The 15,758-nt window shown below is 46.9% G+C and overlaps 6 protein-coding genes and 1 non-coding gene across 7 annotated transcripts; 6 read left to right on the top strand and 1 right to left on the bottom strand.

The window, feature by feature from the left end:
• Positions 1–850: 850 nt before the first annotated feature.
• On the top strand, positions 851–1,819 carry EYB26_009923 (uncharacterized protein; the record flags this gene model as incomplete). Its single annotated transcript, XM_054269168.1, has 1 exon — positions 851–1,819. The coding sequence occupies one exon, from the start codon at positions 851–853 to the stop codon at positions 1,817–1,819; it is 969 nt and encodes a 322-aa protein (XP_054125143.1).
• Positions 1,820–2,463: 644 nt separating this feature from the next.
• On the top strand, positions 2,464–4,535 carry EYB26_009922 (uncharacterized protein; the record flags this gene model as incomplete). Its single annotated transcript, XM_054269167.1, has 5 exons — positions 2,464–2,755; positions 2,810–2,889; positions 2,941–3,709; positions 3,760–4,233; positions 4,285–4,535. 5 exons carry the CDS (start codon positions 2,464–2,466, stop codon positions 4,533–4,535), a joined length of 1,866 nt encoding a protein of 621 aa, XP_054125142.1.
• Positions 4,536–6,308: 1,773 nt separating this feature from the next.
• On the top strand, positions 6,309–8,430 carry EYB26_009921 (uncharacterized protein; the record flags this gene model as incomplete). Its single annotated transcript, XM_054269166.1, has 5 exons — positions 6,309–6,324; positions 6,400–6,605; positions 6,668–6,800; positions 6,863–7,576; positions 7,643–8,430. 5 exons carry the CDS (start codon positions 6,309–6,311, stop codon positions 8,428–8,430), a joined length of 1,857 nt encoding a protein of 618 aa, XP_054125141.1.
• A 576-nt stretch (positions 8,431–9,006) lies between these two features.
• Positions 9,007–10,742, bottom strand: EYB26_009920 (uncharacterized protein; the record flags this gene model as incomplete). Its single annotated transcript, XM_054269165.1, has 5 exons — positions 9,007–9,319; positions 9,381–9,727; positions 9,785–9,848; positions 9,914–10,475; positions 10,544–10,742. 5 exons carry the CDS (start codon positions 10,740–10,742, stop codon positions 9,007–9,009), a joined length of 1,485 nt encoding a protein of 494 aa, XP_054125140.1.
• Positions 10,743–11,311: 569 nt separating this feature from the next.
• EYB26_009919 (uncharacterized protein) lies at positions 11,312–12,919 on the top strand (the record flags this gene model as incomplete). The annotated part of the gene is made up of 4 exons (XM_054269164.1): positions 11,312–11,345; positions 11,408–12,086; positions 12,144–12,459; positions 12,521–12,919. The coding sequence occupies 4 exons, from the start codon at positions 11,312–11,314 to the stop codon at positions 12,917–12,919; spliced, it is 1,428 nt and encodes a 475-aa protein (XP_054125139.1).
• Positions 12,920–13,393: 474 nt separating this feature from the next.
• Positions 13,394–13,465, top strand: EYB26_009918. The gene has a single exon. It is a non-coding gene; the product is annotated as a tRNA-Gln (tRNA).
• Positions 13,466–14,595: 1,130 nt separating this feature from the next.
• EYB26_009917 (uncharacterized protein) lies at positions 14,596–15,477 on the top strand (the record flags this gene model as incomplete). Its single annotated transcript, XM_054269163.1, has 1 exon — positions 14,596–15,477. One exon carries the CDS (start codon positions 14,596–14,598, stop codon positions 15,475–15,477), a length of 882 nt encoding a protein of 293 aa, XP_054125138.1.
• Positions 15,478–15,758: the final 281 nt, after the last annotated feature.

Below are 15,758 nucleotides of genomic sequence, written 5' to 3'. Positions count from 1 at the left end.
ACTCGGCATGCAGAAGGATCCTATGCGAAGTACGTGCAAAGTCAAGGAAAGATAGATTAGGCCACCAAAGGACCAGCAAAAAGGAAGATAGGATGAAGAGAACAATCGCGAATAGTTTCCAGGTGGAATGGAACGTACTGGAAATATTTGCGCTTTGGCTGACGTCTCGGTTATACGAGGACACCCTTGGCACCTGAAGCAAACGAACGGTACTGTAGCGATCGATATGCATAAATCATTTGACAAAGGGCCTAGAACTTATCGATGTCTAAATTGAACCCTTCCACCGCAGCATTTGGCCAGGGCTGCACCATTAACTATATGACTGATATCGAATCCATTTGTCACAATTCTTTTAATTCTTTTATCAGTCACATCAACAAGATGGCGCCAGCCCATATCTCTTAGAAGAGTTGTATCCCAAGCAAGAGAGTTGTTGTGGTCCTGAACAGTCTAGTGTAGACATTGAATTGTATGGAGTTGCCCCTCTATTAATCAATTGATTTTGATTCTGCCGGCATTTGTATTGCTTTGAGTCACTTTTATCAGGTAATCACCATCCCGCTTTCTCTTTGAATAAACTGTTGTTTGCTTTCTATCTTTTTATTCTTGATATTGCCTCTTTCTTTATGGTCTCTGGAGGTTTCCGTCATCAGTGTTGTACTTAATACGCATGGCGCCATTAAAAAGGTGACTGGAGGAACAGCAAACAGTTATTGTTTTGTTATTTTCTTGCTCTCAGGCTTGTCGCCGCCTTTCAATCTTCCTCATCTGTCCTTATAACTCATATCCACCAACATCGTGCTCACATCAAATCAATGATAGACTATCAGATCCACAACATACGATCATGCCCACACGACGAACCCCTAGATGGCCTCGACCACTAGTTATCAACCCCCAATCGTCGCCGCATAAGCAGACATTCATCCTTCTGCACGACCGAGGCTCGAATGCCACCGACTTCGGCCCAGCGATGCTCTTCAGGCCGTTTCATCGGTCTGGCCATGCCAACACCGATCGTCAGCCTCAGTACCATCGTCAATACCTTACTGCGCAATCTACATCTACTTTACATACGGCATTTCCACATGCAAAGTTTGTCTTTCCGACCGCGTCCATGCTACGTGCAGCGACGTTTACAGAGAGTGTCATTAACCAGTGGTTCGACACACACTGGCCATTGGTGTTGCCTGATGCCACGGATGACAATGATCACAACTCCCGCAACAGCCTTGACGAAGAAACGCGGAAGTGGCGTTCTGAGCTACCGATTCCAGGTCTTCGTGACACTGCGCGATATATCCATGAATTGATCAAGGCAGAAATCGAGATTTTGAATGGTGATGCTGGCAGTGTCATCATTGGAGGGTTCAGCCAGGGGTCTGCAGCTTCACTGATTTCGGCGTTGCTGTGGGATGGCGATTTGCTGGGAGGATGGATTGGGTTGAGTGGATGGATGCCTTTTGCTGAGGAGGTTATGGATGCAACCCAGCAGGACGATGAGGACGGAGAAGAATCGACACCGCTTGAGAAAGGCACTGCCCTGTTACGCGTGACACTCAATATGCCAGCTTCTTCACAGAACGACGATGCCACCGATCAGAGCTCGTTGAACGGCATACCCCTATTCCTCGCCCACGGTTCCGAAGACAAGACAGTCCATCTCACCCTCGGCCGACAGATGGTTGACTGTCTCGAATCTCTGGGCTGGAGCAATCACAACATACAATGGAAGGAGTATTCCGGTTTGACACATACCTATTCCGAGAGCATATTGAGCGACATGGTGGAGTTTTTGACGGAACGGCTTGTATGATATACATCTTTTTTGGAGCGCTCGCATTTCATACTTCACCTAGGGGTGTTTGGGCGAATTTCTCTGTTTATTTCCATCATTAGTATCAATACCCAATGCCGTCCCCATTGCTTTCAAAAGTCATCGAGGAGCCTGATCTGTATCTATTGCAACCCTGAATGCATGCATGCATCACTCCGCTCGTGTCTCATATATCGAGCCCCGTGATTATGCCACCACATTTGATGTCAAACCTAGAGTAAATAATTCATGATACCTGAGTCAAATACAATAACCGTTTGTGAAGCATTGAACCGAGTTTTTAAAAGTGTTGTAGAGAGTAGTGAATACTGGAGAGAGCCCAAGGATCAACATCATTTCCGAGGACCCTATCAGCAGCCAATAACAAGCCCGCATTCGTCGTCCAGCGACGCCGGTTAGTCAGCCAACAATCCGGATTTCCTGATCGCATAACAACTTTTCTTCTCCGGGAGCTCGCTTCATACCTACCTCTCTTCCTCATCCCCAATTGCCATTACTTCGGCTGCTATTGGCGCATTCTTTTTCTTTTATAATTTCATAAGGAATTTTTAATTGTACTATTTTATTCTTTCTTTTCCACCTCCCTTTTACACTGCTGAATTGCCAAAAACTTCTCGTCGAAAATGGCACCTACACAAAATGTCGTGATAGACAGTGCATCCCTCTCACCAACCACATCATCATCAGTATGGGACCGCATCTCCAACTGGGTGTCCGAAAATAAAGCTGTCGTTTATACAGTCGCCGGTATTGCCGTGGTCGTGACTGGTGGAACTGTATATTATCTGTCGACAAGCTCCAGCAGCAAACCCCAAGAACCCGCACAGCCGAAGAAGAGCAAGAGTCAAAGACGGAAGGAAAAGAAGAAGGCTGAGGAGGAGAAGAAGGCACAGGAAGCTAAGGTTGCTGCCGAGGGTGAGTTGTCGTACTTGTGAAACCATTGCTATTTCAGTATTAACAACAGTCTAGAAGTCAAGACAGCCAAGGTTGAAGATGTCGATGAATTGCCAGAGGTGGATGAGAGCACAGTGGACTCATTGTCGGAAGAGGTACTTTGTATTCGAATGCGTAAGCGAAGAATGGCTCGCTGACTTATCCAGACACGAAAAGCATACGCCGCCAAACTCAAAGCCGCCGGAAACAAGGCGTACGGATCGAAGGATTACAACCGCGCCATTGAATTGTACGGAAAAGCCATTTTGTGCAAACCCGACCCCGTCTTCTACTCGAACCGTGCCGCTTGCTGGAATGTCTTGTCTGAATGGGAGAAAGTGGTCGAAGATACCAGCGCAGCTCTTGTTATGGACAGCGAATACCTCAAAGCCCTCAACCGTCGAGCTATCGCCTACGAGCACCTGGAGCAATATGACAACGCACTTCTTGATTTCACCGCTAGCTGCATTATTGATCAATTCACCAACCGTCAGAGCCGCGAATCGTTGGAAAGACTTTTGAAGAAGGTTGCAGAGAAGAAGGCCAAAGTGATTATGGAAGCAAAGGGAAAGAGACTACCTGGTGCCACTTTTGTCGGCAACTACCTCCAGAGCTTTCGCCCCAAGACGATCCCCGCTGGTCTTGATTCTGAGGATCTTGATGAGGAAACCGGCAAGGGACAATTGCGCAAGGGTTATCTAGCGATGGAGCAGAAGACGGGTGAAGGATACGATGAGGCTGCCCAGGCGTTCGAGAAAGCGCTGGAGTTGGGTGAGCTCGGTGAATTCGAAGGCGATGCATTGAATCAGCGTGCCACCTTCACCTACTTGCGGGGTGATGCCCAGAGCGCTTTGGAGGACCTCAACAAGAGCATCGAGATCCAACCATCATTGACCCAGAGTTATATCAAGCGCGCTAGCTTGCACCTCGAGCTCGGCAAGTTCATTCTTTGTGTGGATTTTATGCTCTATGCTAATACATTGCAGGAAACAAGGACGGTGCCGTGGATGACTTTGAGGCCGCTATTGCGCACAACAAAGACGACCCTGATATCTACTATCACCGCGCACAACTTCACTTTATCCTCGGCGAATTTGCCGAAGCCGCCAAGGATTACCAAAAGTCAATTGACCTCGACCCATCATTCATCTACTCTCACATCCAGCTCGGTGTGACACAATACAAGCTTGGCTCCGTTGCATCAGCCATGGCTACATTCAAGCGATCAGTGAAGAAGTTCGAGAACGTGCCGGATGTTTACAACTACTACGGTGAGCTTCTGCTCGACCAGCAGGACTACCAGGGAGCCATTGAGAAGTTCGACAAGGCTGTTGAGATGGAGAGCAAGACTAAGCCTACGGCTATCAATGTGTTGCCTTTGATCAACAAGGCTCTTGGTATTTTCCAGTGGAAGCAGGATTTCAAGGAGGCTGAGAGTCTGTGCCAGAAGGCTTTGATCAGTAAGTCATCTCTTAGTTGAGGGGGTTGCGCGGATACTAATTTTATTGTAGTCGACCCCGAATGCGATATTGCCGTCGGTACTATGGCTCAGCTTCTTTTGCAGCAAGGCAAGGTCGCCGAGGCTCTCAAATACTTTACCCGGGCTGCTGAGCTCGCCCGCACCGAAGGCGAAGTGATCAACGCTATTTCCTACGCCGAAGCCACCCGTACACAGCTCGAAGTCCAAGAGAAATACCCTCAACTGGCCGCCCGTCTACAGACTATGGGTGCTGGTTTCGGCGGACCTCCACCAGGAATGTAAAGTGGTGGTTCAAAAGACAAAAGTTTTGCACAGACGCTGGGACCCTTTTTTTCTCTCTCCCATCTCCTCACCTTTAGACTTTTGTTCTTCTTGACTGTATATCTTCGGTCATCCTACAGTCTCATCATCGATTTGATCTATCCGGTTTTGCAATCTTCGGGGAGTTTATCACCATATCTGCCGTTGGCCATGTTTTTTATGTGTTTTTTTTAATTGTTGAATCCTTCTTGCATGTGTACTATGTCTCGGAGAGTCACCGACCACCATGACTCTTTTATTTTCTTTTCCCTTCCAGTTTCTTGGTTCTTCGTGTCATTTTTATGGATGCTTGTGCTGTCGACCACGGTTCATTTTTTCCGCGCCGGTTGGTATCGATCTTCATTATTGTTCAGCGTGGGGATATGGTGGTATCGTCTCCAGTAGACTGATTGACTGACTGACTGACTGATCGAGTCTGAGTTGAGGGATTGCATCGATCGGTAAATATAGTTGAAGAACCCTGCCCTTTTTTTTGTACCATACGCAAAATTGAATTGATTGTCCGTTTTATAACTAGTTTGTGTGCCAGGATATTGAACACGGTCACGCTAAACAAGAATAAGCATAAGCACTTAACGCGGTTGGGCGGAAGCGTGGGCGCGTGACCCGCCGGAGAGCTTTATCGCTGATAGGAAAGTGGGTCCTTATCGCGTCAGATGACGACCCATCTGCCTGGGAATTGAGGCCGTAGTTTCAAGTCAATGGTTACTTTGTAAATACTCGTAACGGTAACTAACTAACTATTGAATATTAAGTATTATCAAGTATGAAGTATGAAGTATACATACTTGTATTTTAACTATGACAACAGCCGGTAGCTTTATGTTGTATACTACGCAGTATGCCTTCCTAAGTCCTGAGGGTCCTTCCAGCATGTTGGGTAGTGTTGGCGTCATCGTGAATGGCTCTTGTGTTGCTGGGAAGGTACGGAACCTGATACCGCCGGTACTTTCCAGTATTTGCTCTTTCATACCTCCATAATACAAGAGTAGATATCTGTACTACATGCTACATACTTACATAGTACATAATACAATGTAAGCGTATGTACTGCGTCTGAGCCGGTCGGAGTCGGCTCTTATCGGGAGCTGAGACCACCACCACCTGGGCAACTCTCCCTCTTATCTACTGTCCTACTCCTACTACGTACATCTACCATCTCTTTCTTTCCCTGTCTCTTCGATTTCTTGTTCGCTTCTTACTCCTTCTTTGTTGAAACGTGGATACCTCTATTGTCAACTTCATTTCGCTACATCCCTCCCCGACAAGACCGACTTACACGTCAGGTCACAAACCCCGCCCCACGATCGAGTCTTTCAGCCTAGAGCTGCCACCTGCAGCACAACTCTATTGGCTATATCCTAGGCCCAGTTGCCAGCAAACAGGGCCAATTACCCCCCCTCTTTCCACCCCCAATCTGACGGGTCTCTACCTAGCTGGATAACCCCTCTATCTTATACTCTCCGAACAGCTCATGCTCGACAACTTGACTTCTTCTGTCTATCCATCCAAGACGGGAGGGCATTCGACAACATAATTATTGACTGACTTTCGAGTTTTCGGTGCAAATCGTCTGAATATTCTACCAAAAGTCAGGTGGGGTAACAGAGGAGTATATGCAACTTTGGGAAGAGACAGCCCGTCGTCTATCCTATCTAAACCATTAGTAACAAGTTGCTGCTTTTCCCCTCCTATTTATTCTTCCAAGTGCTATCTCAGCCCGTCATAAATATCATGGCTTGTGAACAAGGTGTGTTTTCTTTCCTTCTGTCATCCAACTCCCTGCTTCGTGAGCCCCGAACAGTCATGGCTAACGTTATTGGAGTGGTCGTCACCCTCACCCCGGTTTACTCGCCCGATACTCTCCCCTTTCGATCTCTCACTTTCTTATCAAGCAACGATACCGTGCCTGTCGGCCGAGCGTCGAAATCAGAGACCAAGAACCTCGTCCCTAGTCACGATAATGGCTGGTTTGATTCTCGTGTGATGTCTCGTGAGCATGCCGTGATCGGTGTCAAGATGGAGGATAAAGTGAGCTTGCCTCCACTTCACGTCTGTCCTGATAAAATATCATTACTGATTGTTTGTCTTAGACCGTTTACGTCCGTGATCACGGCTCTCTACATGGCACACAACTCAACGACGTCAAGATTACACCAAAACAGAACACTACTGTCACGAGCGGTGATGTGTTGACCTTTGGCAGTGAAATCTCTCGTGGGGCTCGTAAGTGACAGACATCCTTACTCGTCGTTTTGTTCCTGCTCAGTAGACTAACGATTATACAGAAACCTTCCGACCGATCGCTGTTCGTCTCGATTGCCAGTGGCACGAAAAGCGTATCGTCCCAGCTACTACGAAGCCAACTACGAATACTTTCTCCGTTCCTGATGAAGAAGATGATGTAGTCGAAGTCACTGATTACAAGGCAGTCTCAGCTCCGCAAAAGACCTCACCATGGTCAGATTCTTCCGACATGGAATATGGTAACGATATGAGCCGTCCCTTCGATTTGACTTCACCCATCACTTCACCTGAAATCAAGGTCTCCCAGTTGCCCACAAAGCCACTTAACGATGCAACTGTTGCTGCTAGCGCCCATCAGACCATTTTCACAACCAGTGAAGCGGTTGTTCCTCCATCTAGCCCGCCTGTTTTCTGTGCAGCTTCTCCCGAGCAGTCAGAAGACGAAAACCAATCTGAATTCGAAGAGGAAGAGGGTGGTAGCGAATCCGAGGATTCTACAGGTGAAGAACAAAAGGGAATGTTCGATGATGATTCAGAGGACAGCGAGGATGATCATTATGAAGGTAGTGATTGGGGCGAGGACACAGAGCTTTGTGACGCTCAAGCACCTGCTTTCTCTGTCTTTGAAGGCGAAATGGCTCGACGAACGGGAAGCTTCAAGGTCAACGAAGTCGAATCTTCTGCTTGTGGTGAGAACCAGGCCACTTCGCAGGTACCAAACCAGCCAAATTTGACAAGCCAGACTCCGGCCCCAGGTATGGTTCCTCAGATGCAGTCTTGTACTAGCACACAATCAGCTCAACAAGGTTTTACATGGCCAGATTATCTTCTCCCACGCGTTCCTAGTCCATCAGACAAGGCGATGGCAAAGCCGATGGAAATCCCAGCTCCAGCAGTAACCCCCTCTCTTGCTCCCGCACTTCAGCCTTACAGCCACTTTCCACCAGCAAATGTGGCAATTCAGGCTTGGGCTAGCCGCAACCAGGGTCCTTCCAACTCGACTTTCAATGAGGCTAGTGCTTTGACCAACAGCTTTGTTTCTAACAACGCTAATGAATCGTTCCCTTTTGGTCCTCATCGTTCATCAGGAGGGTATTTGCGCCACATGGCAAACGATGTCTCGATTCAATGCTCGCCTGGTTTCTACATGAAGCCTCTTTACTCAGGCAATGAAGAACCAGAGGGCGTCAAGAAGGTCGAGAAGCCTGTACACACGCCAACGACTCGGGTTTCAGTTACGGATATTGTTGAAGCTAATACTCAGAGCCATCCTTCCTCTTCTAACAAGCTCAAACGCAAGGCAAACGACTTTGGGGCTGATCTGAAGGAGGATTCTCAAGAGACTAGCAGTTCTCAAGACAGCATTACGGATGCACAGCCACGCCCTGACATGCAGGAGCTCGAGCTCACGCAGTCACAGATCCCCGATACTCAGCCAATCAAAGAAGTTGCTCATACAGACAACGAGGAGCATCGTCGTAAGCGTGTCAAGCAAAACCAAGCTTACACCTTCATGAAGTATGCAGCTGTTGCTGCCATTGGCGCCGCTGTTGGCAGCATTGGCACAATCGCTGGTCTTTCATCTCTTCCTGCTGATTTCTTCAACTAGTCTTGTCTTGTGCTCTTTTGCTCCCACCTAGACTGAACTTTACGTGGGTAGACATAACTATGGACGGATCAAGATCGTTACGAGGCAATGATACCTTTCTGATAATTACGATGGCGTTGATGGGGCGTTGACCATGGCGGTGTTTCTTAGCTTCTTAAGGTTCCGGATGGCAAGGGGCATTCAATTTCGAGACTATCAGCAAACAGGACAAGGGTGGACACGGACGGTATGGACGATGCACTGCCAATGGGTTATGTCCTGTACGCATGGAGGAGTTTCACGGCTACGGTCCTTTTCTTCATTTTTCCTTTGTTTTTACTTCTTTTCGAGACATGGGTTATTTGATTTAGGAGTAGTATGCCTAGGCAATCTCAATTAATACTCTACTTGCTACCTTTATTGAATTCATTATCTGTGTACTTGAACTGGCTTGGTACTTTGAAGGCAACACCCAGCTGGATATTAGAAACAGCGTCGGGTCAGGATCGTCCGTGCATCCTTGATCGAACAAAGAAAGGTTACCACAAGAAATCAAATCCTGGAATAACATTTCTTTCCAACTGTATATCGCACTGATCAAGACCAATCTCCGTCAAAGTGTATCTTCTCACCCCTCTCAACCATGTCTAACAGCCCCTTGATCGTCCATGGCTTGTACGTATATCCCCGTGGAATGTTTTTAGCTTTTAAAGGCATCCCAGAATGGAGATGATGGAGCACTTCACCGTAGTGTGCGTATGTATACTTTTCAGAGTCGTACATAACAATCCAGTCGCCGAGGTTGATTTTGAAAGACTCTTTATCGTCGTTTTCTGCACTATACACTGGGTTGCTCTGTTTTTGGTGGTTCATGAAGCCGCTTAGCTGGACGCATGAAACCCGTTCAAATCTGTTTTAATTGTCAGTGATATACACAAAGTATAAAGGGGGTTAACGAGTTCCATACATACCGAAGTTTATTGTGAATCTTTGTTGCTATTGTAACGTTGCGCTTTCCACCGATTTCAAGGCAAGTCGCGAGTGAGATGGCGTCCTCCATGGCTTGTGTAGCACCGCTCCCAGACGAAGGTAGAAATGTGTGCGCACTATCGCCTACCTGAACGACTCTTCCACACGGTGAAATCCAATTCTCCCTGGGATCTCGCCACATGATCTCCCAGTCAATGATGCCGTTGTTCGGTGTGGTCTTGATCAGGCGTTCGGCAACTTCCGGGAATCCAGGTATCTTTGCGGTGATTTTGAGGACTTCCGAAACATCGACTGTTTGGTTCCAGGATTCCATGCCTTTACCATCGCTCTACTAGATCTATTAGTGCTAGTTTAATCGCGGGGAAGTATGTGGAGAAGGTATAACCTTGTGAGTCATCAACCAGCACATGATGTCCGAGTATCTTTGTACAAAGAAGGACATGTTGTCACTGAGAAATGTCAGCGCTTTTGCGGATTGAAAAGATCAGAAGACAGGAGTCGGAGTAGTACGCACCCTCCCCAAATCTCGAGACAGGGTACATTACCATCCAGCAGTGGCCACCGATCTCGAACTTCGGGATCCGACAGTGCCAATTCGACTGGAAATGAGGTTCTGAAAATAGATATTCCGCTAGAATAAGCCCTATCATCGCCACCATTAACGAGTTTGTGGCTCTTTGTCCCGATGCCATCGGCTGCAATAACAACATCTGCCTCAATCCTCTCGCCGCTCTCGAGGACGATTCCTGCCTTCTGCTTATCGGCATCCTCGAGGTAGTCCGTAACCTTGGCTCCAAAAGTAACCTCGATGCCCAGGCCCTTGACCTGGGCTAGAAGTGCAGCCACAAACTTGGGGCGATGGTGTCTGCTAAATGGGATGATCTTTTCCGATCCGTCATTCAGTGTCATGGTTGGTTTGCCAATTGGCACGGGCTCAGGGCCAGAGATGCGCTCTCCTGTAATTTTGTGATATGCTATCACTCCAGAATAGTTGATGCACTCACATTCGGCGGCGAGATCGGGCCAGTAGTTGTAGAGATGGGCGACGATGTTTTGACCGATGGAGAAGAAATCTCCTATATTACCCGGACTGTGAGCGAGCTTCTGACTTGAAATACTTACAAGTGATGAAAAAGAAATTTACCTGCGCTGTTAGGGGTTGGGGATCTCTCAACGACCCGCACACTATGTCCTTTGCGTCGACATTCGAGAGCCGTTGTCAAGCCTCCAACTCCAGCTCCAACGATTAAGCAAGAAATGCCCGTTGTTGGATGAAAATTGATGTTCTTAGTTGGAATACGTGGGAGATCTCTGTCGAGATCGATTGTTTGATGGAGAGACATGGGAAGAAAGGGTGTAACTCTAAGGTGCTGCCGTATATGACTGAATAAGCCCTAATTGCTCCTGGACATTGATCTTCTTGGTTTTTGGAGTAGAATGCAATGCTCAACACTGAAAACCATGGAAGCGATGGCCTTATTTATATTCATACTTTTTTTTACGAGACCTTGATGTCCCATTTTGGTGGTTTTTTTCACCTTTCAAAGCTTCAATGTTTCAACACATTGTACTGGCAAATGATTTAGGGTTATTCTGGCGATGCAACAAATCGTTTTCTGAGTTTCGCTAACTCTGAACCAATCAGCAGGAGTTTGTCGCTTCGGCGCAGGTTGGTAGCTATTTTAGCTCTCTGGGACTGCCTAATTTATATTATAGGACCCATATGCAGACCTCTGGCCTCTTGCCTGGAACGTCGCCTGTGACTCATTGTTGGTTAGGGCTAAGAACGGGGGCTGATATGCTACCTAAATGATTTCAGGATCCACATCTTCGCCCTCATCCAACCCTCAAAGCTATACGAGTCAAGACTCTTGAGTGATATAGCACCCTAATTAGCGAGGTATCTAATAAAATGGTCAGGCAGCTAGCGAAAAGATCAAGAACTGGTCAGTATAATCACGCAACGCCTCCGGATACCCCTATTAGGACCAACACTAACAGTGCATAGGTTGTCTTACATGTAGAAAACGCAAAATCAAATGCGACGAAACACGGATCAAATGCAAACAATGTATCAAACATCGATTCTCCTGTGAATGGCCAGCTGGGCCCTCCGGGGTTACTTCTAAGAGAAGGGTCTCAATACAACATGCCCTGACTGACCGGCATATAGCATGTGCCAATTCTCTCATCCTATCGCAACAAGACCGTCGGTTGCTTGAGTACTTTCCCTCATCTACTGTTTATGGTCTATACGATTTCTTCGAATGGGGTGCCCTTCAATACCTAGTCAGAGTAATAGCTCCTCGAAGCAAGCTGGTTACGCGAATGATTCTTGCCCTTTCTGCTAGTGAAATGCACAAACACAGCTCCATAAATGAAAATTATTTATTGGGGAAGTGTGGAACCGATGATGGTTTGATGTACTATACACAAGCCGTTCAGGAGCTTTTGGAGGACCTCTCGGCCCCAACTCAAGGAGACGAGGTTGATTCGAAGCTGGCTACATTAATCTTCATGGTTCACTATGAACTCCAATTCACGGGATCGATCGATCGGGTGCAAATTCACCTACGAGGTTTCTGGGCACTGATGAGCAATCATCCCATCTTTGAAGAGCGACATGCGAATCATTCGCAATTGAATCGCCGCCTGATCTTATCTTGCCAGTTAACTGGTTGGGCACTGTTTGTAAACTCTGATTTTGCGTAATCACGTTTCATTTATCTGACAATTGATTATAGAAATCTTGACATTGCAGCCACAAGCTTCGGAGCGTCTTCTTCCCTTCTGAAGTCGGTCCTGAGCTCCGATAACCCGGCATTTAGTCCCATGCGCCTATATCAAATATCACGACTGGGGGACCATCAACTCTGGGGGCAACCTTTTTCAGGAGATGATATGCTCGCTGATGCTGAATTGTACAGACCAGTCGAGTTGGGATGGCAAGTGATGTTGGCTCGTTTCGACATTTGGGACTTGAGCGTAAGAGGAAAGCCTCAGAATGTGGAAAGTGCTGAATCGTTGTCAACATTAACTCATCTTTTGGAGTTGCGGGAGGTGAGGGATTTACTTTCTTTGCCATTGCCAAATCCACTGATTTCTAATGCTTTATTCGTAGAGATATTGCGACGTTCTACACATAGCCGACGAAGCTTCCAAAGGGCGATGGACATCCAATATTGAGATAATCACGCGCTTCGCAGCCTTCTACTGGGCTAATATACTCTTCTACTACCGCATGCTCAAGAACGATCCTTCTTTCTCAACCTCTCAGAACGAACTTCACAAAGAGGCTATATCTAAACTGATCAGGCTTCTCCACTATCGCCACAAGCAAGACAGTGACCACCGAAAACGGGGTCGCGTAGTCTGGTGCTACTTTATTGCCGCCATTCAGACGCCGGACCCCGTTCATCGTGACTGGTTGATAGAGAAACTAGCAGATGTTCGTGATATGTCGGTAGAGTGTAAGCAACTATGGTCGATGGCTCATACTATGCTCGGGGAAGTAAGATGAACCGATCTTTAAATCATCCTGGACATCAAACAGTTATCTCCACCTACCTAGGTAGGTAATCTGATCTAAGGTGGAATTTTATACTATGGCTTGTTCAATTGACGCCGTCTGACTTCCTTCCTAAAAGTCAGTTTGGAGGGATGCAATCCATGAATCAAAGTTTCCACAAAGCAATGCACTTGTCAGCCTAGTGGTGTTTGGGTAGGTTCAGGGAATAGGAGTAGGGCTATTTGTGATCGCAAGTACGTGGTAAGCTGATCAGTTGGACCACGGCTGAGCAGCGATTGACGACTATCCGTTCGCTCAGCCTATTCTAACCCTTCAAAGTTTGAACAAAATGCAGACCTTTTCGCATCGTATTCAACTGCAATCCTTGGGCGAAATATATAGCTTATTATCTTGGAAAACTTGTAATATGATTAACGATGGTTATTTATTAATATAATTCGGTTAAGGCGGACGCATTGCAATAACGGTTCTATAGTGTAATGGTTAGCACGGTGATTTCTGATGTCGCAAATTTGGGTTCGATTCCCAATAGGACCTTTATCCTTTTTTTTCCCCCTCATTTTTTTTGCCCTAACTTTGGACAATTTTTCACACTGAGTTTATCAGTAATTTAATGCTTTCAGTTGGATGCTTGCTATTTGGCCGTGGGAATTGGACAAGGTCCTTTTATATTTGCATTACAACGGTTACTGCACGGAGTCTATGTCCCGCATCGATGTTTGCATACAAACACCTTCGGTCATTCGACAGTCAATATATTATGCCTCATATGTAGATTGATATGATACGTGATAAGGGCATGGCAACAACTTGGCCATGTCATACAGTAATACAAAAAAATAGAGTATCTGAGCTCGGAATAATGAACACGGCAGTCCAGTCTTACCTACGCACTGTGAAAAAATCCGTGTAATCGAGTCCTCTTTCCAGTCTCCCCCTGACTTCTTCTCTAGCCTTACCATACTCTCCAGTGAAGATATTTCACCCGCCGTCTTCCATACATTGAAACGGGCAAGTCACTCGTCTTTTGTATTTGTGGCTTCATCAGCCGCCTTAGGTCGGCTACCTCGTGTTGGTTGGCTTTCTGGTCTTCTGGTAGTTGATCCATTTTCTCGTTCACTCAAATTCAATTGGCGTACGGGAGAATCATGGCGGGAGTTTCACAGATATATTCACATACAAGAACTTTTCAAATAACAGCAAGCGTACGCGAATCCAGAGTTGAAAGCCCCCAGATGTTGCAATTTTGAAGATTCACTTCTCGAGACAAACTCGGAATAATTCAGTTCTGCGGAGGCGATTACCGTAGGCAGACACACGCTAAATGGGCACTACCTAGAATACTACTCTCACAGTCAAGTTGTCTCCAGAAATGTTCCGTAGAAAAGCAATATTCTCGTTCGAAGGTGAGCCTCATCGGGGCAGGCACTATTCTGTATCAGGCTTAGTGTCTAGGACCTTATTATTAGTAACCCTAGCCCTACGCGCGGGGCTTAGGGTTAGTTAGCAATGAGTCGATGACGATATGCCCCATTCCTCCCGTAAACAGGCGGTGTGCTTCATCCTTTTTTACACGGTGAAATTGATCGAGCTTGAGAGCAGAATAGTTTTCATGCTGTCACCGAGAAGATTAGTCCGTGCTATCGCAAGGTACTGATCTCTAAAACATGGCTTCACATCCCGCAAATCAATCCGATGACGCCGCTGCTGCCACCACGTTCTCCTTGATATCCTCCCTCCGATTCGACCCCAACCTCCCCAGCATTGCCAGCATATACGCCCAAGAATCCTATCCCGAACCTCACGATTCTCCCTACTACCTCCTCCGCTTCCATCAAGACCGCCTCCTCGAAGCTGCTACCCACTTTAGATGGCCCAAAGCAGTCGCATTCCTGCAGCAACCGCAGGACAAATTCGTCGAGGCGCTTGACGCATTTATACCGGATCACAGTAAAGCATGGAGATTACGGATAATGGTTGATGCGGAAGGGAAATGCGAGGTTGAGGTGCATCCCGCAACTGCGTGGCCGCTTCGGTGCATGTTTTTGCCTACTTCTTTCGGTGAACTAGAATCGTTGGGTGGTTCGTTTCCGTGGAGGTTGGTTATTGATACGACCTCAACTGAGCCATCGCAGTTTACTACTTATAAAACTACGTCCAGGGATCATTACAATGCAGCGCGGAAGAGAGTTGGAATTACCTCACGAACGGACCCTGTAGAGGTGTTACTGTTCAACCCGGAGGGCGAGGTTATGGAGGGAAGTATAACTTGTGTGTATTTCAGAACGCGACCACATTATCAACCTCATCATCGTCATCATCATCGTCGTCGTAACCAGGAAGAAGGTAAAATTTGGGCAGAATGGGTTACGCCTCCTCTGAGTAGCGGTGGGATGGTTAGCGTAACTAGGCAGTATGCTTTGTATCATGGATTCTGCGCAGAGCAAGTGATTCGAGTAGATGAGCTTGTTGATGGGGAGAGATGTCTAATCAGTAATGGGGTTAGAGGGTATATGCCTGCTATACTGGAGTTGGGGGCGTCGCAATGAACGCGCGATATTTCGTCAAAAAAGAAATCTTTGTTGCGTCGAATGAAGCCCGGAAGCTCTCCTGGCTTCGAATCTACCCCAACGAGTAGGCTCGGCTCTTTATACAGACGAGTCAGACTAGCTCCCAAGGACGAAAATGCATTGATGTGTCATTTGGTCAAAGAGCATTGTTAAACGAGTCCAATCTTATATGACATAGGGATCAAGAACGAACAGGCAATCCTGCCATCCATCTACTCGAGTCCATCAAAAGCCTATTCTAGCTGGTTATGCTATCCCAA

Source organism: Talaromyces marneffei, chromosome 8 (assembly GCF_009556855.1).
Source record: "Talaromyces marneffei chromosome 8, complete sequence".
Taxonomy (NCBI): domain Eukaryota; kingdom Fungi; phylum Ascomycota; class Eurotiomycetes; order Eurotiales; family Trichocomaceae; genus Talaromyces; species Talaromyces marneffei.
Note: the sequence above shows the minus strand (reverse complement) of the source record. Positions and strands in the feature narration are given on the sequence as shown.